Genomic DNA, 23,659 nt, shown 5'->3' with positions numbered 1-23,659 from the left:
TAAAAAAGCTGGCTTAAAACTAAATATTCAAAAAACTAAAATCATGGCATCCAGTCCCATCACTTCATGACAAATAGATGGGGAAACAATGGAAACAGTGACAGACTTTATTTTCTTGGGCCCCAAAGTCACTGCAGATGGTGACTGCATCCGTGAAATTAAAAGATGCTTGCTCCTTGGAAGAAAAGCTATGACCAACCTAGACAGCATATTAAAAAGCAGAGACATTACTTTGCCAACAAAGGTCCGTCTAGTCAAGGCTATGGTTTTTCCAGTAGTCATGTATGGATGTGAGAGTTGGACCATAAAGAAAGCTGAGTGCCAAAGAATTGATGCTTTTGAACCGTGGTGTTGGAGAAGACTCTTTAGAGTCCCTTGGACTGCAAGGAGATCCAATCAGTCAATTCTAAAGGAAATCAGTCCTGAATATTCATTGGAAGGACTGATGCTAAAGCTGAAACTCCAATACTTTGGCCACCTGATGCGAAGAACTGACTCATTGGAAAAGATCCTGATGCTGGGAAGGATTGGGGGTAGGAGGAGAAGATGACAGAGGATGAGATGGTTGGATGGCATCACCAACTCAATGGACATGAGTTTGAGCAAGCTGCAGGAGTTGGTGATAGACAGGGAAGACTGCCATGCTGCAGTCCATGGGGTCACAAAGAGCTGGATTCGACTGAGCGACTGAACTGAACTGAGTCTAATTCCAGACTTCAAGCTTCACTGGCCTAAGACATCTGCTGCTTGTTCCTACACTGGCTCTGCTCAAAGCCTTTGTCTCTATATGTCATCATGCTGTGTATTTAGAATCACCTCTTCTCTCTGTCCCTGGACCAGGACTCTGTCCCTGACTCTCTTCCCTTCAGAGGGCTGGTTTCTGGCAGAGGACTCTCATTCCCAATGTTAAAAAGATCCCTAGTAAGGTCTGTGGCTCCATTTATCAGGACGTATTTCTCCAGAGGCTGAACATATGAGGATAATGCAGTTTAGGCTTAAACTGGGGCTTTGACTCTAGTTTTATTATTGTCGGGACCCGCGATAGGCATTACTGACAAAATGGAGGCACGGCCCCAACCCCCTCTCCTCATCCCGCAGGCACGGTCCTGGGATGAAGGAGTTAGGTCTTGTGATTCTGACTTGTCCTTTCCTTCCTCCGGTTGAGTTGGCTGGAAAGAATGTTATAATCCATAAAATTAACTATTGACATTTGTTCAAGGATCTTTACAAAGAATGCTCCAGGATGAGCACATAGGCTGCAGCTTGAGACCATGGGAAACATTGTTATCTGAAATCTGCCTGTAAGGGGAATGTTTATGGCAAAAGAAGTTTGCTGAGTTTAGGGGTTAGGAATAATTAAGAATAGTTAGAAGCTAAAAGTTTAAGGTATGTTGTAGTGTTGGCATATTTTACTATAGCTTATGGAAACTAGGTATTTTAGAGATACTAATAGCTAAAAGCCTTTTTAGGAGATGATGAGCTTAAGTTACTAGGGGATAACAGGATTTAAAGAGATAAGAAATAAACTGAGGAATGTGATATACAGCCCAGAGACAAATGAGTTACAATGTTATCACAAGGACACGTAAGAGGGAACTCTGAAGGACAACAATGATTTATGGAGAAAGTAAATATGGGTGAGGGGAAACTGAAGATGTCATACCTCTGACCTAATGCTTTTGTAAAAGTATAAAAGAAAACCTGATGCTTAAAATAAACATGCAGCCCAGTGCTTTGAGCGAGAGACTGCATCATTTTCATTCGCCGACCCCGTTCATCCCTTCAGTGCTTCCCTGGCTGCCGGAGCTGGACTCCGGCAATTATTAAATGCTTACTAATAGATTTTTATTTTGGACTGGAATTTTAGACAGTTGGCCACTAAAGGTGCAACGGGGATAAAGTGTGCCTTCTTGGGATGGGATTGATGTGAAAATCAGATCATACAAAGAGAAAACTGAGAGATCTGTGTGACTGTCCAACTGGTATAAAAATAAAAAGCAGTAGCCTATGACTCACTGAAGTAAAATCCTTGCCCTAATCTGGGTGCCCATGAATTCTGCAGTATTGCCATTTCCCTTCTCCCCGTAATGTGCAGCGTTCCCTGGGTACCCACCCAGAGCTCTCCCTCTCGCTGGGTCCCCACCTCTATGTTTTCTCTTTCTTGCTTCCGCATCTACCTCCTTGAAGGTCTATGTTTTCCAGAAATACACCGCATCCTGGTTATTCCCATTCTTACAGCTCAGGCAAAGTCACATCGGATTCTCCACTTCTGTAATCTTACTTCCTTGGAATTTGTAAGAGCAGAGCTTTCTTTCTCTTTGATTTCTTAAGATTTCCCTCAGCATCATTAGATGCTGTCTGTTAAACCCTGGTTTTTATTCTGGGTGTTCCCCCAGGTAGCAGAGTAGCTAAAGAACTTCCTCTTGGCCTTAAACCTTAGCTCAAGGACCATGTCCTCAGTGAGGCTCATTCTCACTTCCAGTTTAAAATTACAACCCCCACCCCTTCCCTTGCACTCTCAATTTCTTTTCTCTGTTCTCTCCTTTTTATATATATATATAGCTCCTTTTGTCTTCTAACACAATACACAGTTCATTACATCGCCTGTCACACGTTGGGACCAGGGATTTTTGTACCTTTAGTCAATGATATAGAACAGCGCCTGACATGGGTGGTAACTCAGGAAATATCTGTTGCATTTGTTGTATTATTACAAGTGACATCTTTCCTTCACAAATTTGAAACCTAAGTTCAACTGTAGACCTAATAAGAAATGAAAAACTATCAAGCAAAAAAAAAAGTTACATTTATTACATGGAAGCAAAGACTTCTGTGTTCTTTCACCCAGCAAGGAAGTCCTAACCCCCTCCCTGTTTCACTCTCAAAGCTAATGATCACCTATCCTTTTCAATTGTCTTTGAAATCACTTTGCATGCATAACTTCCCTTTTGTTTCCTCTGTCACTATTTTTGTTTCTGGCCTCCATTTTTCTTATCTGGTAGCATCTTATCTGGTACTTTTGATTCTAGCATCACCCACCATCACTACACTTCATACATCACTATTCAAAATGCATAAATTTTTTAGGCCATGCTGCATGGCTCGTGGGTCTTAGTCCCCTGACCAGGTATCGAACCCAGGCCGTTGGCAGTGACAACGTGCAGTCCTAACCACTGGATCGCCAGGGAAGTCCCTCAAAATGCATAATCGACCACACTACTCCTCCACGTAAAATCGCTCAGAGCTTCTCACAAGGACAAAGTTCACACTTCTTCACATGGCACGGGAGATTATTCATGATCACGGTCATCTCCTGCCATATGAAGAAGGCAGGTTTTAGAATTTCCCTGTGGTTCAGAGAGTATCACAGGGTACCTCGGGCCGCTGTGCTGTGTGAGAGGAGCTTCCTCTTCTGTCCACCTGAGGAACATCTAGTCAGCGAGAAGGGTCGGGCTCAGGTGTCATCACTTCTGTAAAACCCGCCCTGAGGTTTTCTAATCATCTAGTTCAGGGCCAATTCATCTGTGCTTCTAGAGTATCCCAGATGGTCAGACCCATGTGCCAATCCAGAAAAGAATCAATTATCCATCTCCCCCGTATATCGTGTGGTCCTTGGCCATCTCTGCCTGGCTTTTCATGGTACCTTTGGCATCTCTCAGTTGTAAAGAATCTGCCTGCAATGCCGAAGAGACCTCAGTTTGATTCCTGGGTTGGGAAGATCCCCTGGAGAAGGGAAAGGCTACCCAGTCCAGTATTCTGGCCTGGAGAATTCCATGGACAGTCCATGGGGTCGCAAAGAGTCGGACACAACTGAGTGACTTTCACGTTCACTTTGGCATCTAACACAGAGGCTGTTCACATGGTGTTGAAAGTCACTAAATGTTTATAGGGAGAAGCCCTGGCTTAGACGCTGCATCCCTGAGCCGTGTGCCAAAGGAGGGACGTTCGCTGTGAGACAGCCTGGAGATAAAGGTCATGAACGTCCAGTAGCACACGTGGGGAGTGCAGCACTGAGGCACCCAGCCCCACCCGTGGGCAGCCTGTGTCACCCTGTCCCTTCCAGAGGTCTCACCCCGTGTGTGTGCAGATTCCAGATGCTGTGTTAGCCATCATAATATTTGTCTTTCTCGTAGCACACCTTAATTTTCCCTAGAGAATCCCACGGAACTAATAATAATGTCTCTTTTTAAAACTTGATCACTTCCAAAGCTTTCGGGGCTTACATTTTTCAAATGAAGCATGATTATAGCTGCAACTTCCTGTGCATTTCTTATGGTTTGTCTTAAAGTGTATTGCAACTTCTTAAATTTGAGAAATTAACTTTGTTTCAATATTCATATAAGATATCTTATAGAATTCCTCAACAAAAATAATATCAATAATAGTACTTTTTTTTATTCATCACTTCCTTTGGGGCCAGATATAGGTTCTCTATATATTTCCCCCTTGTACTTACCTGCCTGATTTAAGTGCAAAGCTAATTTCAGTGAGATAAAATAATTTCTTCCCCTCCATTCAAGGTATATCTTCATTCAATAATTATACCTCCACCCTGGCTCTGGGATTTATCAAAAAGATAATATATTTGTTATGCACATTCATTTCTCCAATACATATTACAAAATCAGCTTCTCTGGTTCCTTTTTTTAAACTCAGAACTAATCCCTCAAAATATGTTAAGGTGGAAGTTACAAGGGTGAAATCTCCTGTCACCTGGGTTTTAATTCCAAACGATTTCAGCATTAGTCTTTTTAAATTTGATTGATAGTAGGGAGAGCCTGCCTGCCCAGAGAGGAAAAAAAAGTTGGGGTGAGATAAGAGAACAATTTTCATAATGTTATTAAAGGCCTGGCAATATGGGAGTGGCTTTCCTGGTAGCTCAGTGGTAAAGAATCCACCTGCCAGTACAGGAGACGTGGGTTTGATCCCCGGGTCACGAAGGTCCCCTAGACAAGGAAATGGCAAGTCACTCCAGTATTCTTGCCAGGAGAATTCCATGGTCAGAGGAGCCTGGCAGGCTACAGTCCATGGAGTTGCAAAGAGTCAGACATGACTTAACGTCTAAACAACAATAATACAAGACTGGTGTGCTGTAAGAATGAAAATTGGCAGGTATTCAGAAAAGAAGCCACTGTATTCACTTGTTTATGTTATATTAGCATATGTTTGATTGTACACAGGAAGAAACTAGAAGAAAAATAATCACATTTTTTGTACTGTAAAGTTTCACTACTTATACAGATTTTAATGTATCATTTGTGTGGATGGATCTGGGTACAGTACTCAATAACGACTGTGCTCCTGGAGAGGCTGACAAAAATGATTAACTGTTAATCTTCAGTTCTGTTTAATCTAAATCATTTCTATTTCCTTCTAAAATAACTGGCATCTAAAAATGAAAGGAAAAAAATGTTTCTTAAGTTTGCAGGAGAGACATTTGGGAACAGAAGAGCTGACTCTTGATTACATGTGGAATTCTTGATCACCTACAGAACTCCTATTCCATAAACAGTGCGTTCTTGATTACATACGAAAAACGGGTGCAAGGAAAACCTACAGATAAACTCCACAGATAATACTAATACTATATTTTAATCAGCATTTTTGTTTCAAAACTCTGGGACATCAAGGGGATTAATACAATTAAGGGAGGAGCTTCCAGTTGCTGGACCAACTATAATCACAGCCCAGAGGCCCTTATCTGGGGCAGAGAGGTAAGCTGTGCTGAACATTACTGAAATATAACTTTAGGAACTCATATTTAATCTTGTGTAGTTTGACAATGACATGGAAATATCGCATTCTTTATAATGATCATCAATCAGTATGACCTACCATGGTCAGGAGCTTCGGATGACTTCTCCGTCTGCAGTAAACAGAAAGAGAATAATGTCAAACAAAACAAAAACACGTGGGGGTGGGGGTAGTGAGGAGGATTAAAACAGAGAACTGGTAGATGTTACTCAGCATCTTAGAACTGGACCAGAAGGAGTTCCATTTTAACATCCTGCAATGGTCCTAATCCACCCCTTAGGGTTTGTGCATACACCTTGTAGCACAGAATACTGAGAGTTGAGAGTCTTCTATTAATAAAATAACAGATTATAAGATTTCATACCAGTGGAAGAAAATCTGGTCATATGATCTGGTCTGTTGTATATTTATATCAGAGTAAGCTGTTTTATTGTAAACTAAATCTTAGTTCATAATCTGTATAGTATTTTTCTTAGAAATGATCATAAGTTCCCTAAGGGCGGTGAACCTTGCTTTGCAATTCAAGTCCTACAAAAAAACATGAAGCAACTATTTCATGCTAGGCAAAATACCAAGCACTTTTATATAATTTATCTTGTTTGTCTTAAATTAAGACAAGGAAAAAGATGTTTTTTAAAAATGTTTAACATTATTATGCACATATTCTAAAGTTAAAGGCATTATCATTTAGAAAAAGAAACAACTTACTTTGGTTTTCTGACTCTCTCTCTGGACCTTCTAATTAAATCTTCCAACTGTTTATTTCTCTCTTCTAAACTGAAAGAAGAAACAACTGAAGTTTATGATTAAAATGGACTCTTCTAAGCTAACTTCACTGGAGGATTTGAGTAGATAAATTTAATGATGGTCTAGCTTTCTATACATCATCCATCCATCTTGTGTCTGCTCAGTCGTTCAGTCATGTCCAACTCTTCGGGACCCCATGGACTGTAGCCCGCCAGGCTCCTCTGTCCATGGGATTTTATAGGCAAGAATACTGGAAGAGGTTGCCATTCTCTGCTCCACATTTTCCCAACCCAGGGATCAAAACTGTGTCTCCTGCATCTCCTGTTTGGCCGGTGGATTCTTTACCACTGAGCCACCTAGGAAGACAGCTATATGGGAACTTGGAATTCTTTCCTAGCAACTCAAATTATTTAATTAATTTTTCCCTTTCAAGGTTCCAGTGGTGAAGAAGGAGAGTGATTCCTCCTTCCCAGCCCTCTTTGCCCCCACATCCTGGACGACCACTCATCTGCTTTCTCTCACTACAGTTTGCACCATCTAGAATTTTGTGTAATGAAATCTTACACTCAGCCTAATTATTTTGCAATTCACCCACACTGTTGCACCTACCCAGAGGTCATTCATTTTTTTATTGCTGTATAGAATTCCACTGTGTGGCCATGTCACAATTTGTCCGTCATCTCACCATTTGAGGGACATTAGGTTGTTCCTAGGTTGGGGCTATTACAAATAAAGCTATCTTGAAATTCTCTTTTGTGTTAACACATGTGTTCTTTCTTCTTGGATCAATACACAGGAATGGGTTGGCTGAATCATACATTGGGTATGTTTAACTTTTAAAGAAGGCACCAAACTGTTTTTTAAGAGGTTGTTCCATTTTACATTTCCACCAGGAGGCTATGAGCATTTCAGTTGCTCCATGTCCTTGCCAACACCTGGTATGGTCAGTTTTTTAGGCATTCTAATAGGTGTGGAGAAGGCAATGGCACCCCACTCCAGTACTCTTGCCTGGAAAATCCCATGGATGGAGGAGCCTGGTAGGCTGCAGTCCATGGGGTGGCTAAGAGTCAGACACGACTGAGCGACTTCACTTTCACCTTTCCCTTTCATGCACTGGAGAAGGAAACCGCAACTCACTCCAGTATTCTTGCCTGGAGAATCCCAGGGATGGCGGAGCCTGGTGGGCTGCCGTCTATGGGGTCGCACAGAGTCGGACACGACTGAAGCGACTTAGCAGCAGCAGCTTTCTTATTCTTGGGTTTTGAGAGTCTGTTATGTATTCCGCTTACAAGTTCTTTACCAGATATATGACTTGCAAATATTCTTTCACGTTAGTCTTTTCATTCTCTTAATGATGTCTATGGAGGAGCCAAAGTTTTTAATTTTGATGAAGTACGATTATCAAAATTTTCTTCTATGATTCATCTTTTTAGTATCATATTTAAATCACTGCCTAATCCAACATCAACCCAACATCAGAAATCTTTTCCTATATTTTGAGAATTTTTTATACTTTAGCTCTTTCATTTAGGTATAGTATCCATTTTGAGTTACTTTTGCATGTGATACAAGGTATAAGTCAAAGTGTTTTTGTTTTTTTGCTTGTTTGCAAATGGGTGGCCAACGATTTCAGCATCCTTTGCAAAGAATGTATATATATATATATGTATAACTAAATCACTTTGCTTCCCAGCAGAACTTAACAGAACATTGTAAACCAACTATATTTCAATAAAACATATTTAAAAGATAAAAATAAAATCTAGATCAGCTTGGGGAGAAATAAGTCTTAACAATACTGAATCTTAAGATCTATGAAACAGGTACACCTCCTTATATATTTGTCTTTATTTTATGTTTATATATTTTTTTTTTATTTTATGTTTATATTATTGAATGTACTATTTTATATTTATATTGTCTTCTTTATTTTTTTTACACATTAAAGATAATTGTTTTATTTAAAAACAGAAATATTTATATGTTTGTATGTGTTACAGCCCTTATGGAAAAAAAAAATTAAAAAGTTCTTTGATTTGAAATTCAATGTAAACAAGTATACAATCTTAAACCATAAATTTTTAATTTTTTTCCTTTGTGTTTAAATGATGTGAAAGTTTTTGTTCTGTTCAAAGGGATCTATGTATTTGAATTACAGTAACTTCTCAGTAACTTCTTCACTGGTTTTGTTTGTTGTTTAGTCACTAAGTCGTGTCCAACTCTTTGGCGACCCCTGGACTGTAGCCCGCCAGGTTCCTCTGTCCATGGGATTTCCCAGGCAAGAATACTGGAGTGGGTTGCCATTTCCTTCTCCATTCTTTATTTTTCAGTGAGGTAAAACTGGTATATAATTATATAAATCTCAGGTGTACGGCATTATAATTTGACCTCTGTATGCACGACTACAGAGTGTTACCATCGAAAGTCCAGTCACCATCCATCACCACACAGCCCATCCCCTTCACCCGTCTCGCCGCTCACCACTCCTGTCCCCAGGGTAACCACCAGCAAGTTCTCTGTATCTATGAGTTTGCTTTTGTTTTGTGTGTGTGTGTTATCCACACTTTCTTTCAGTTATCTTACAGTGAGTTAGCACTATACGAAGCTCCTATTTTAGGGGGTGTAAGATTAGACCTTTTGCTTAAGCTCTAATGACAGCGAGCACTGTACAAATGAAATCAAGAGAAGGAAGGAGGAAAGAGCATGTATGAAATAAACAGAATAAATAAGTGGAAAAACTTTTCAGAGTTTAAAACACTAATTTTTGAATATTTCACGCTGAATCTCAATAAATGAGAAAGTTTATTTGGTATGTGATATGTTTCATTTGGGGTGCATTCAAAACCTCATGTGGATAAATTCTAAGCATAGCAAAGGTTATTTTACTTGAATACTGTGGTGATATCCTCTAAAATTCTTGGATGTTTCTCATTAATTCCTTAACCTCGCTCCCCACCTACCCTCACGTCAAAGGGAGTTCTGAGAAGGAAGATGAGACTCTGGGTGTTCAAGTAATCCAGACATTAAACAGAATAAATACATTATTGAAGGATGGTCTTTTTGACTTACAAAATGGCACATTTCCCTCTTTGTAGGAGTCTAAAAGATGAACTCAGCAAGTCAGAAAGTGATATATCAGCAAATGTTTACAAAATTAAAAACAAAGTTTTTTCAACTTACTGTGCAATCTGGGAGTGGGATATCACAAGTCTTTGGTCAGCACATTTGATAATTTCCTCGTAAGATGTAACCTTGGAAAACATTAGCTAAAACAATTATTCTGTGACCAATTCTAGGATATTTACTTAGTTTTGTTCATTTTTTTGCTTTTTAAGAATCTGCACAAGTTGAAGTTCAATTATATGACTCCTGTGAATGAGGGTTTCACATCTTCCGTGTATTTTGAAATCAGGAATATGGATACAAGTAGAACTGAAATGTGCCTGTTCACCATGCAGAAAAAGTATCAAAACATGGACAACTGTAGTGAACCAACTGTGATCCACACAAGTAGTGTATGTGTCAACCCAGGGTCAGAGTCCACAATGCAGTTTTAAAAGGTAAACTAAAACACTATGTTGGCAAGATTTAGAAGGACCCTCCAAATGAAGCAGTGATGCTAAGACTAAGAAATTGCTGACAACAGAACACTATATGCACACATACAGTTCTTTGTTAGCTTTTAGCTAAAAGGATAATAACACAAAGTCATTATGAAGTGAATGGAATCAAAACAAATGTGTTACGTCATCCCTCAGATCCCTTTTTTGCATCCAAAGTCTAATGTTTTAATATTTGACATAGTTTAAAAAATATATGTGTGTAAGAAAATCTGTACCTTATTTATTAAGTTGCCTACATGTCTTTGATACTTGTCATTTTCTTCAGTGAGTCTGTTGCAGTGGTCTTCTTTTGTCTCTAGAAGATTTTCCAATTTTGCAATCTATGGAGCAACATCAGCAAAAATGATAACTTGGAAACTGCCATGAACGCCACATATCGATGTTAAGAACAATGAGAACAGTGAGCTATACTTTATTTCAATATTCCCTTACACTGATTTGTACCGTAGGTGAATTGAGAGAGGCTGTTAGTTAGACTGCAGTTACAACACGTGAACAGAAATTTAAATGGTGTTTCAGCTTTTCTACATTTAATGCAATGAAATAGCTTTGCAAATAACTAGACACTTGCTAGTAAATACAAGTACTTATTAGCCCTGAGTCTTTTCTTTCCGTTCATAACCAATGGATAGACTACTTTCTTTATATATATAACCAATGGATATTTGATTCTCTCTGAAGCACTGATGTGCGGCTTGATGATACATTTTCAGGTTTCATCAATATTCTCATGTGTATAAATGAGAGTTTTTAAAAGGTCCAGCTCAACATGTGTCACATTCTGATTTATGGTCCAATTATTTTTGTTTTTTGAGTTTTTAAAAATTTTCTGGGGGGGTCCAATTTTTATTTGCAAAAAATTAACATTAACAATTTAAACACTGTATTTTTGCATTAACAATTTAAAATTTGTATTTCTAAAAATGATATCTAGGATAAATTACCAAGAAAGAGTATTCACAAGTTCCCCCACAGTTACCTTAATTTTCAAAGCAATTATAGAAGAAAAAGGACAGAAATGTTCTCTTTAAATAACAATGTCAAGAGTGGCCATTGATTTTCTAATGTTTATTTAAACATATTTATTTACACATGTTTACACGTCTGCAGTGAGACGCCCTACAGGAAACAATGGCAGAACAAATTTCCTGCAGACACAGCAGCTTTCTTGCCCTTTCTCTTTACACAGATATGTTAATGGGGACAATATCAAATCGGGGTCCATTCCTCTGACTGCACATGTTAAGGTAGGCAGTACAGATATTCCCTCAATTTAACAGAAAGACCCAAGGTGAAGAGAATTTAAAATGCTTTTTAAAGGACATGGCTAGAAGTAGAAAAAGAGAAGAGGGCGGCAGAGGCTGAGATTGTTAGCATCACTGACTCAATGGACATGAATCTGAGCAGACTCCGGGAGGCAGTGGGGGACAGGGAAGCCTGGCGTGCTGCCATCCATGGGGTCGCAAAGAGGGGGACACGACTGAGCAACTGAACAACAACACCTTGAACCTCTGTGTCTAGAGCAGCTCTTCCTTTCCTCTCCCTCCCTTTCCATCTGCCAGTGGTTTATGGATTAGAATTTCTCACCTTTAGAATTTTTATGAAGCTAAATTTTTATTTTATTTTTAAAATAAAATAAAAATAAAATAATTTTTATTAAAATAAAATTAATTTTTATTAAAAATAAAATAATTTTTATTTTATTTTTAAAATAAAAATTTTAGAATTTTTATTTTTTAAGAAGCTTAATGTGCTTCTTTACCCTCTCAGGACTGGTGTGGTCTAGAAGCTTGCTTTCAGGTGGGTTCAGGTGAGACACCTCAGACAGTGCCCGTTCCATGCCTCATGCAGTCAAGGGCATACCTCACCTTCTGTGCGGCTAAGCTGCACAAGAGGGCTCTCGTGTGGGTCATTAAAATTTTCCTGTGAGTCTTGAACTTACAGGTTTTAGCAGCCATTCTAAGTGCCTAGATCCCTTATTTTAATCAGGGATGCAAGATGTAATTTCCTATAGGTGTGTCGTCGTCTGCTTTTTTTTAAGATTTTTTTTTTTTTTTTGATGTGGACCATTTTTAAAGTCTCAGTTGAATTTGTTACAACACTGCTTCTGTTTTCTGTTTCGACTTTTTGCCCGCGAGGCATGTGGGATCTGAAGGTGAGGTCTTAACCACTGTACCATCAGGGAAGTCCCTGTTCTGCTTTTGACAGCTTACATTCTTCGGTGAAGCACTCTCCCTCATCAGTTACTCGGTTCCTCTGAGATACGGTTTGTACAAGAAAGGCTGCAGCACATGTTAGAGACGACACAGTGTGGCTGAGACGCTGCCATCTGCGCCCCTTTCTCACTCCAGCTTTCCACCCCAGGGGAGACTGAGGTCCACTCCAGGCCTCTTCGGTGCCTGAAGCACAGAAGCTACTGAAGGAACCTGCCCCCCTTTCACCTGCCCCCTGCCAGCCTGTGGGCTCTGCTCTGCACTTCTCCCACCTGGATGTCACGGGCTCCTCCTCTTTTAAAAAGGTCCCCTGTAGTCCTTGCAAATAGCTATCTATATATCGCACCTTCTCTTCTAGATTCATTGGAGGCAGGGCTCCCGTTTGATTTAACTTTCCATCAATATCTCCATACTGACTAGCCTTGCTTACCCTTTCAAGGAAGTCAATAATTACCTATATAATGAAGAAAATTAATGAAATAGAAAGGAAGAAAACTGTAAGCCCTCACAGCATTGGGCTTTTTCCTCTCTCTTATGCAATGAATTTAGTACAGAATGCTGCCTTTTAACAATTTAGAAATATGATAGAATTCTCCAATGATGAAAAAATAAATTATAGGGGCTTCCCTAGTGGCTCAGTGGTAAGAATCCACCTGCCAATGCAGGAGCCATGGGTTCGATCCCTGGCCTGGGAAGATCTCACGTGCTGTGGAGCAACTAAGCCCATGAGTCACAACTACTGAAGCCCACGCGCCTAGAGCCGATGCCCTGCAACAAGAGAAGCCACCGCAAGAGAAGCCCATGCACCGCAACTGGAGCAGCCCCCGCTTGCCACAACTAGAGAAAAGCCTGCGCAGCAATGAAGACCCAGCACAGCCAGAAATAAATAAATGTTAAAAAAACCAATTAAGTTAATTAACCTCTTTTTCATTATATAGTGGGATCCAAATGGATTGCAACTTTCTAGATACCAAGATATTTTAACTTTCCTCCCACAGATTTTTCCTGTTTTATCTGCTTTTATCTTCTTTTTTCCAGCTTTATCGATATATAACTGATGCAACCGTTGTGTAAGTTTCAGGTGTACAGCATGTTGATTTGATGCACTGATATGTTGCACGATGATCACCGCCATTAGCTCCACCACCCCCCCACAATCCCCGCTCCCCTGCGACGGCTCTGGGTGCCATCCGAAGGACGAGTACTGTCTCCCCAGCGCCCCCTTAATCGCCTACTGCTCTAAGGATGGGGTCATATGTGCCACAATATAAACCCCCTTAATTGCAATTTCCGTAGACACCTACTGCTCTAAGGATGGTGTCGTATGTGCCACAATATAAATGTGCTTCATTCACTATGAAAAACTTGCACACACTTGAAAATTTCTGCATTTTGAAAGAAAAAAAAATTTCTAAGCAGAAATCAGGTGGGACAACATTTAAAATTTCAAAACCTGAGAGTGCAAACTTCAGTTCTGTATTTGTGGGGTGAATAACACTGCTACTACGCCAGTGTGTGACCATTTCAAGGAGCAAACTTTTTGAAGGTAGATCATTTCCACAACTTGTTATTAAGACAGTGTGGTGAAAAACTGGCTAGCAAAGCAACGAAAGGTGTTTCTTACTAAAAAATCAAGCTCCTCGTTTAGATTGTGGTACTGGTTCAGTTTGGCTCCCAGTACGACAGGCACGTCTTTGACATTCTTGGCTTCCTTGGAGTCAAAGTCTGTAACCTGCGATGAAACATATTTGTGCTCACTTCCAATATGTTCACATTCCTTGGAACATTTGACAATGAATACGCTATCAGTTAAACCATCAGAGAGATCTCCAATGGCTTCAATAACAGAATGCTTTCAATGTCAGATCTAAAATTGCATTTTTGTATGTTAGAAACAGGACATAGTGACTGTTTAACTCACCCCAGGAACCTGATGTTGAAATGCTTTCTCATTAGCAAGTAACTCTCTGAAAGCTGCGATTTTGTCTTTATGTTTCAGTAGCTAAGGAAAAAGGCATTTTCTATTTCAGAGACAGAGAGGAAATAAGACTACATTCAGTAACATTTCTAATAAAATCACCAAACCATGCACAGCCCAATCCCTGTCTCAAAGGTGTCTTGTATTTTGAGCTCCTGTGTAGCAGAGTTCACACAACAGGCCTGAGACTGACGTCCCCAGAAAGGCCTGCTCGCCAAACTGCCCCCTGACTGACTTCTAGGAACCTGGATCGTGGGAGGGTCTCCATCATTTCCCAATATGAAGGCTCACTGTGTCTAACCTATTTGCACAGAGGATGTGGTTTATGCCGAACGCCTCCTTCCACTGGGAGAGTCTGGGATTTTGGTACGTGGCAGGCAGAGGGTGCCTGCCTACGCGACCAGCCTCCGATAGAAACCCTGACACTCAGTCTCCAGTGAGCTTCCCTGGGAACACCTCACATGGGCTGCACAGCTCACTGCCAGGGAAGAGAAGGGCACCTGGTTTCCTCTGGACTTTGCCCCACGTGCTTTTCCCCTTTGCTGGTTTTGCTCTGAATCCTCTCACAGTAATAATACCTCACAACTGGGAGGACGACTGGGTGCTGAGTCCTGTGAGTCCTGTAAGTCACCAAACATGAGGGAGGGCTTGGGAGCTCCACAGAGCTTATCCTAATACTCAGTTGCTTTTACAGCCAGGCTATTAAGACTCTGCTTTAAAGAAAAAAAATTAGCCAACTTTTTCTAGATACAATTTAGTATCATTTCTTGTTTGTTCCATATAATAATGATAGATCTTTAATATTCAATATTCTAACTCCTCCAAATATCAGTGATAAAGTATGCTGTACAGATTTTTTTTTATTATGAACAATTTCAAAAAAAGAGAAAAAACTTTAATGAACCCCCATGTACCTATTACTCAGCTCCAACTATTGACAGTTAATGGTTAATCTTGTATCATTAATACCCCAAGCACTTCCTCCTCCCTGCAACTCCCTTCACTGAATCAAATGACAGACATCACATTATTTCGTCTGCCGATATTACAGTAATGACACAGAAATTTACCAAGAGAACATAAATATCTGAAATTGTATTTCTGAAACATTCCTCTTGGGCTTCCCTGGTGGCTCAGATGGTAAAGAATCTGCTTGCAATGTGGGAAACCTGGGTTCGACCCCTGGTTTGGCCATGGCAACCCATCCCACTATTCTTGCCTGGAGAATCCCCATGGACAGAGGAACCTGGCGTGCTACAGTCCATGGGGTGGCAAAGAGTCAGACATGACTGAGCAGCTAAGCACAACATCCATCTTGAACCCTCAACTAGGCTTATTTTTGAAGGTTGGTTTAAGAAGTGGAGACCAGTAGTTTTTCTGCATGTCTGTTTATTCCTTGGTCCTTTTCTCTATAGGTTAGACAGAAGATAGGTTCCCCAGAGCACTTGTAACAAATTTCCTATCCACCTCACAGTTCAAAAAAGTCATTTCCTGCTAGTACAGTATTGAAACTGAACCCCAGATTTACTATTCAGCCAGGTAAACTGGTCAGTTTTATTTTCCTCTCATATTAAAAATGGCTCACGTTCAAGTCCTGTTATCATTTTCCCTACTGAGAGTCACAGCATGCTGCCGTAAGTCCTTTTGAAGGAGGTCACCACCATTACCCCTACCATGGTTTGGCCTCAGGCCAAACTACACTGAAGGAACACAGCCCCACCCATCAGCCGAAAATTGGATTAAAGATTTACTGAGCATGGCCCCCCCCACCAGAGCAAGACCTAGTTTCCCTACAGCCAGTCCCTCCCATCAGGAAGCTTCCACAAGCCTCTTATCCTCATCCATCAGAGGGCAGACAGACTGAAAACCACAATCATGGAAAACTAACCAAACTGATCACATGGATCACAGCCTCATCTAACTCAGTGAAACTATGAGCTATGCCATGTGGGGCCACCCAAGACGGATGGGTCATGGTGGAGAGTTCTGACAAAATGTGGTCCACAGAAGGGAATGGCAAACCACTTCAGCATTCTTGCCTTGAGAAACCCATGAACACTAGGAAAAGATAAAAAGATATGACCCTGAAAGATGAACTTCCCAGGTCAATAAGTGCCCAATATGCTACTGGAGAAGAGCAGAGAAACAACTCCAGAAGGAATGGAGAAGCTGAGTCAGAGGAAACAACACCCAGGTAGGTGTAGATGTGTCTGGTAGTGAAAGCAAAGTCTGATGCGGTAAAGAACAGTATTGCATAGGAACCTGGAATGTTAGCTCCATAAATCAAGGTAAATTGGAAGTGGTCAAAAAGGAGATGGCAAGAGTGAACATCTACATTTCAGGAATCAGTGAACTAAAATGGACTGGAATCGGTGAACTTTCCATAAATCAAGGTAAATTGGAAGTGGTCAAAAAGGAGATGGCAAGAGTGAACATCTACATTTTAGGAATCAGTGAACTAAAATGGACTGGAATGGGTGAATTTAACTCAGATGACCATTATATCTACTACTGTGGGCAAGACTCCCTTAAAAGAAATGGAATAGGTCTCATAGTCAACAAAAGAGTCCAAAATGCAGTACTTGGATGCAATCTCAAAAATGACTATGATCTCTGTTCATTTCCAAGGCAAACCATTTAGTATCACAGTAATCTGAGTCTATGCCCCAAACAGTAATGCCGAAGAAGCTGAACAGTTCTACGAAGATCTACATGACTTTCTAGAACTAACACCAAAAAAAGATGCCCTTTTCATTACAGGGGACTGGAACGCAAAAGTAGGAAGTCAAGAGATACCTAGAATAATAGGCAAGTTTGGCCTTGGAGTACAAAATGAAGCAGAGCAAAGGCTATCAGAGTTTTGCCAAGAGAACGCACTGGTCACAGCAAACACCCCCTTCCAACAACACAAGAGAAGACTCTACACATGGACATTATCAGATGGTCAATACCAAACTCAGATTGATTATATTCTTTGCAGCCAAGATGGAGAAGCTCTATTTAGTCAGCAAAAACAAGACTGGGAGCTGACTGTGGCTCAGATCATGAACTCCTTATTGCCAAATTCAGACTTAAATTGAAGAAAGTAGGGAAAAACCACTAGACCATTCAGGTATGACCTAAATCAAATCCCTTATGATTATACAGTGGAAGTGACAAATAGATTCAAGGGATTACATCTGATAGCCAGAGTGCCTGAAGAACTATGGACAGAGGTTGATTTAGAAAAGGCAGAGGAACCAGAGATCAAATTGCCAACATCCACTGGATCATAGAAAAAGCAAGAGAATTCCAAAAAAACATCTACTTCTGCTCCATTGACTACGCTAAAGCCTTTGACTGTATGGATCATGACAAGCTGTGGAAAATTCTTAAAGAGATCGGAACACCAGGGCACCTTACCTGTCTCCTGCAAAACCTGTATGCAGGTCAAAAAGCAACAGTTAGAACCAGACATGGAACAATGGACTGGTTTCAAACAGGGAAAGGAGTACGTCAAGGCTGTATACTGTCACCCTGCTTATTTAACTTATATACAGAGTACATCAAATGAAATGCTGGGCTGGATGAAGCACAAGCTGGAATCAAGATTGCCAGGAGAAGTATCAATAACCTCAGATATGCAGATGACACCACCCTTATGGCAGAAAGCAAAGAGGAACTAAAGAGCCTCTTGATGAAGGTGAAGGAGGAGAGTGAAAAAGCTGGCTTAAAACTCAATATTCAAAAAACAAAGATCATGGCATCAGGCCCCATCACTTCATGACAAATAGATGGGGAAACAATGGAAACAGCGACAGACTTTATTTTCTTGGACTCCAAAATCACTGCAGATGGTGACTGCAGCCATGGAATTGAAAGACACTTGCTCCTTGGAAGGAAAGCTATGACCAACCTAGACAGCATATTAAAAAGCAGAGACATTATTTTGCCAACAAAGGTTTGTTTAGTCAAAGCTATGGTTCTTCCAGTGGTCGTGTATGGATGTGAGAATTGGATCATAAAGAAGGCTAGAAGTGTTAGTCACTCAGTTGTGCCTGACTCTTTGAGATTCCATGGACTGCAACCCACTAGGCTCCTCTGTCTATGGGATTTTCCAGGCAAGGATATTGGAGTGAGTTACCATTTCCTTCTCCAGGGGATCTTCCCAACCCAGGGATTGAACCCGGGTCTCCTGCACTGCAGGCAGATCCTTTACTGACTGAGCTACAAGGGAAGCCATAAAGAAGGCTGAGCGCCTTCAGAATTGATGATTTTGAACTGTGGTGCTAGAGAAGACTCTTGGGAGTCCCTTGGACTGCAAAGAGATCAAACCAGTCAATCCTAAAGGAAATCAATTCTGAATATTCACTGGAAGAACTGATGCTGAAGCTGAAGCTCCAATACTTTGGCCATGTGATGCAAAGAACTGACTCATTAGAAAAGACCCTGATGCTGGGAAAGATTGAAGGCGGGAGGAGAAGAGGGTGACAGAGGATGAGATGGCTGGATGGCATCACCCACTCGATGGACATGAGTTTGAGCAAGCTACAGGACTTGGTGATGAACAGGGAAGCCTGGGGTGCTGGAGTCCATGGGGTCGCAAAGAGTTGAATACAACTGTGCAACTGAACAACACTTAACTGGCTCTCCTAATTCTCTCTCTCCACCTCTGCACCACTAACCAAGAAAAGCCTGATTGAAGAAGTCCCAAAGACCTCTCTCCCTTACTTGTCTCACTTGAGAAATAAAGTCTGTTTCCAATGTATCCGCTATCCCAAGTGATAAAGTCTGTAATCACTGTGTGCTGTGTGCTGTGCTTAGTTGCTCAGTAGTGTCTGACTCTGAGACCCCCAGGCTCCTCTGTCCATGAGATTCTCTAGACAAGAATACTCAAGTGGGTTGCAATGTCCTCCTGCTGGGGATCTTCCCAACCCAGGGATCAAACCCAAGTCTCCCACATTGCAGGTGGATTCTTTACTGTCTGAGCCCAGGGAAGCCCATGAATACTGGAATAGGTAGCCTATCCCTTCTACAGGGAATCTTCCTGACCCAGGAATGGAACAGGGGTCTCCTGCATGGCAGGCAGATTCTCTACCAGCTGAGCTATCAAGGAAGCCCTATAGGAATGTCAAAATATACTTATCTTCAGAAATCAGTGGTACCATACAAAAGTGAAAAGATACTCACATCAGTTTTGGGGTAGATGAATGGGATTTTCTAATAAATACTTAGGTTATAAAACAAGTCAAGTGTTGAACAAAAGGCCTCCTTAGAGTCAAAGTAAAGCTAATCTTGTCCCCTGAAATAATTATTTTAAAAAATCCAAAGTTTTAGGAGCCTCTTTATACTTTAACACTAGCTTTTTTTACTTCTTTTTTTACTAAAAGTGATATAATTTTTAGAATGAAGAACACATACCTCTTTATCTAAAATTTTCTTTTTAAGATGAAAACTCATCAATTTTTGCAGCATGATATCACTAACTTTTTCATTCTCTTTGAAATGTTCAGCATCAGGATTGATGATGTCCTACGGGTAACATTTTGAGAAGCTCTATTAAAAAGTTTTCAGTAAAATTAAAAGGATGAAGGAAAGAATACAAATTAAATGTCCCATGCAAAAGAAGAGGCCAAACGAAAGAAGGAAGAACAATATTGAACTCAATTCTTCAGTTATTCATCATAAGACATCTAATAACAGGTTAATATGGAAATAATTCATTTAGATTCACATTTGCATATAAATTGTAACTGGGACAAATTAGGATAATTGCTGGAAGTTAATACACATCGATAATAACTATATATGACTACACACTCAATAGATACATCTCCTCTTAGCCTAGTCAGTTTACAAATCCGAATTTTGGACTAATTGTTATACCTGACACCAGAACAATCAGACATCCTTAATAATATTGAAACTCTAGATATTTCAGTGGCCCCCAGAATGAAGATACTTGTACACTGTACTTGTACAGTGAAGACCCTTGTAACCTAAGGGTCAAAAGTGCATGCATTAGAGTCAGACTACCTGGGTTTGGATCTGAGTTCTGCCACTTAGAGCTTCCCTGGTGGCTCAATGGTAAAGAATCTGCCTGCCAATGCAGGAGATATGGGTTCAATCCTTGTGCTGAGAAGATCCCCTGGGAAAGAAATGGTGACCCACTCCAGTACCCTTGCCTGGGAAATCCCATGGGCAGAGGAGCCTGGTGGGCTACAGTCCGTGGGGTCGAAGAGTCAGACAGGATTGATCAACTGAGCACAGCAGAAGGCGTCTACTGCAGCTCTGAATCGGAACGGAAATTCATTCTGCCACTTAACGTATGTGTGACTTTGAACAAGCACTCAACTATTCTAAACCTGTCTGTTTTTCCATGTTAAAAAAAAAAAAAAGCCTGATAATATATTTTTTTTAATGGTGTAAAAGTTGAATGAGATAACCCATGAAAAGCAATTTAAATGTCAATTTAAATGTCTCCAAGGACAGGGGGGTGGGGAGTGGGGCAGCCAGCAAATATTTGTCCAGTGCCTATTAGAGGTTTACCCTGTATTAGCAGAGGGCATATCACATATCAAGTCTCTGATCTTGAAGCCTTGAGCAAACAGGTATTTGTTTGGCCTGGAATGAGATCTACTAAGCAGAGGGCTGATGGCTCACTCCATCACTGAGGGGTCTGGGAGAGAAGCAGCAGCCAGCAAATAAGACTGAGAAAGAACAGCAGCATCCACTGAGACAGGAGAAAACCAGGCAAATATGGTGAGAAAGCAGATGTCTGAAGGGCCGGGGGTGATGGAAAAGGTTGCAGCAAGAAGCGTTGGTGACACATTCAAATTCAAACATTTTACAGACAAAACTTCAGGTGGATACAGTCTATGGGCCGTCAATTTGTGGTCTCTGCTAAAATTACTTAGCTTGGTTTCCAGCCTTCAATAAATGCTAGCATTCAACAAATTGTAGCTGAAAGAAAATGGGAATAAAGGTTGTGTTAGATCAGGAACACAGCAAACACATGTTGCCAAATTTGGGCTCAGAGGAGTGCACTTAAGCTCAAAGAAATGTACAATAATCAGAGGGAAGAGAAAGAAAGAGAGTTCAGTAGTTTGAGAAGCTGTTCCAAGCATCATGCCCTTCAAATGTGCTCTCATTAAAATGTAAGGTTTGTCCCTTCCCGGGGCAGCAGCGAATACCACTTCAGCTAAGGCTGAGAAAGGAAAATTTCCTTGGCCAGGCCACACAGCCAAGAGGTGGAGAGGCCATGTCTGGAACTCACTGGACACTGACTTCATTTTTCATTCTTCCCATGTACACAGCTCCACACTGCCCACCCTACCCCAAAGCTGCACTTTAGATCAGACTGGGTAAACAGCCCACTCATGTGAACTCAGCACTAGCAGCAGCCGGCTGCTTGGAGGGAGTTTCCCTAACACATGGAGAGCACTGACGGGTGGGTTTTGCCTGAAGTTCTGATTTTTTTAGTCCTACTATGTTATCTTACTATTGATTTGTGGGAATTAGGTGATGAAAAAAGACAGAACAAAGCAGCGGGAAGAAGGAAGGGCTGATTGGTTGGTTTAAGCATCTGTATCAGTCAGTTCAGTCGCTCAGTCGTGTCCGCCTCTTTGCGACCCCACGGAGTGCAGCACGCTGGGCTTCCTTGTCCATCTGTATCATTCCTTCCATTATTTTTCTTTCATAACTTGATTGTCCAACCTTGATATTTCTTAATAAAAAATATGATTTTTGTATAATTACCTGTTGTGGGAGAAGTTCTACCATCAGAGCCAGAAGATTGAGAATTCTGGACGTCGGCTGTGAAGTTCTTTTCATGTCTGGGGTGTTTGTGCTCCCTTCTTCACAAGGTGAGTGATTCGGGAACAAATTAGAACGTGTCATCTTTGCATCCTACATATACACAATTCAGATTTGTCACAATAAAGACAAAGAATCTGGATTACTTTTTAGGTAAAATGCTGAATAAAATACCACTCTTAAAAACTCAAAGCAGTGGTTCTCAAACTTTTTGATTTTCAGGACACTTTCATACTCTTAAAAATTATTGAGGATCCCCCAAAGCTTTTGTTTGCTAGGCTCTATCTATCAATATTTATTGCATTAGAAATCACAGCTGTGAACATCAAAAATATTTACTTACACATTCATTTAAAATAACAATCTATATTTATTGTGTTAGAACCTATTTCATACCTATCAATATTCATTGTATTAGAAATTACAACTGAGAACATTCAAAAATATTTACTAATTCATTTAAACAACCATATATCTATTATGTCAGTATAAGTGACAATTTAATACAAAATTACCACATTTGTCAAAATGAAAAATTAGTGAAAAGTGGGAATGTTTACACTTTCTGCAAATACTTTTAATGCTGGCTTAATAGAAGACAGCTGGACTCTCCACTCTGCTTTCCACATTCCATCAACCATGAAAGCAATTACACCATCACATGTCACATGACTTCACTGGAAAACTCCACTGTACACTTGGGAAAGAATGAGAGTGAAAAAGGCAATGATGTCTTCATATTACCATGAAAATGCTTTGACATCAGAGATGCTCCCGGAACACACATCGAGAAAATGGACCTACAGATTAATGAAAAGCAAAACTAGAAGTAAAGAAACGGATTAGTCAAGATAAAGCAAAAGCTGCCTTTAAAAACAGAAAGCTCAAGAAAAATTGTACAGTGGATAAACTGCTGCACAGTTACACTAAGTTACTCAGTGTTTACTAATTCAAAATTTGTCATGGTTTGGTTAACAGCCAAACTGAAGGTCATCTTTGCTTAGGCTGAAAGTGAAAATGAAAGTGTTAAGTCACTCAGCCATGTCCCATTTTTGACCCCATGGACTGTAGCCTGCCAGGCTCCTCTGTCCATGGGATTCTTCAGACAAGAATACTGGAGTGGGTTGCTGTTCCCTTCTCCAGGGGATCTTCCCAACCTGCTTAGGTCAGTAGTTCTCCAAGCGTGACCCTGGGGCCAGGAGCATCAGTGAGACCTCAAGATGTTCCTGGAGACACAAATCCCCAGGCTCCACCTCACACCAGCTGCCTCAGAGAATCTGGGGTGGCCCCTGCAATCTGCATTTTCACAGCTGATGCTGATGAATACAAAAGTTTGAGAACCACACTGGCTTAGATAATCCTTCCTTCTTTCTGGAGAAAAGATGACAGAGAGAATTTTTAGTCCTATGAGAACAGTATTTTTCTAAGAGCCATTAAAAATAATAGAATTATTGTCTTGCAAACAATACGTAATACTGATTAGAGATTCACAAAAGAAAGTCTTCTAAGGACATCTTTGAGCAACAGATCGGCTCAGTTCAAGTTATTAT

The 23,659-nt window shown here is 40.6% G+C and overlaps 1 protein-coding gene across 6 annotated transcripts in view; it reads right to left on the bottom strand.

Moving 5' to 3' along the window:
* Positions 1–2,543: 2,543 nt before the first annotated feature.
* CAGE1 (cancer antigen 1) overlaps positions 2,544–23,659 on the bottom strand; it is a 38,852-nt gene continuing 17,736 nt past the window's right edge. For 2 of the 6 annotated variants that reach the window (XM_081523681.1, XM_081523682.1), the window contains exons 5-13: positions 22,053–22,202; positions 19,716–19,826; positions 14,259–14,339; positions 13,962–14,069; positions 10,340–10,444; positions 9,682–9,752; positions 6,463–6,531; positions 5,836–5,866; positions 5,225–5,389 (exon numbers count right to left, since the gene is read on the bottom strand). In XM_081523681.1, coding sequence (XP_081379807.1) covers positions 5,348–5,389; positions 5,836–5,866; positions 6,463–6,531; positions 9,682–9,752; positions 10,340–10,444; positions 13,962–14,069; positions 14,259–14,339; positions 19,716–19,826; positions 22,053–22,202 — 768 coding nt within the window. In that variant the 3' untranslated portion in view covers positions 5,225–5,347. Of the gene's footprint in view, positions 2,782–4,456; positions 4,559–5,224; positions 5,390–5,835; positions 5,867–6,462; positions 6,532–9,681; positions 9,753–10,339; positions 10,445–13,961; positions 14,070–14,258; positions 14,359–19,715; positions 19,827–22,052; positions 22,203–23,659 lie in introns of those variants that run through there. The other 4 variants (XR_014063294.1, XR_014063292.1, XR_014063293.1 and 1 more) reach the window with 4 other exon arrangements.

The sequence above is a fragment of the Giraffa tippelskirchi genome, chromosome 8, assembly GCF_054371585.1.
Source record: "Giraffa tippelskirchi isolate mGirTip1 chromosome 8, T2T-mGirTip1v1.2.pri, whole genome shotgun sequence".
Lineage (NCBI taxonomy): Eukaryota > Metazoa > Chordata > Mammalia > Artiodactyla > Giraffidae > Giraffa > Giraffa tippelskirchi.
The sequence above is the reverse complement of the archived record's forward strand: the minus strand, read 5'-3'. Positions and strand labels throughout refer to the sequence as shown.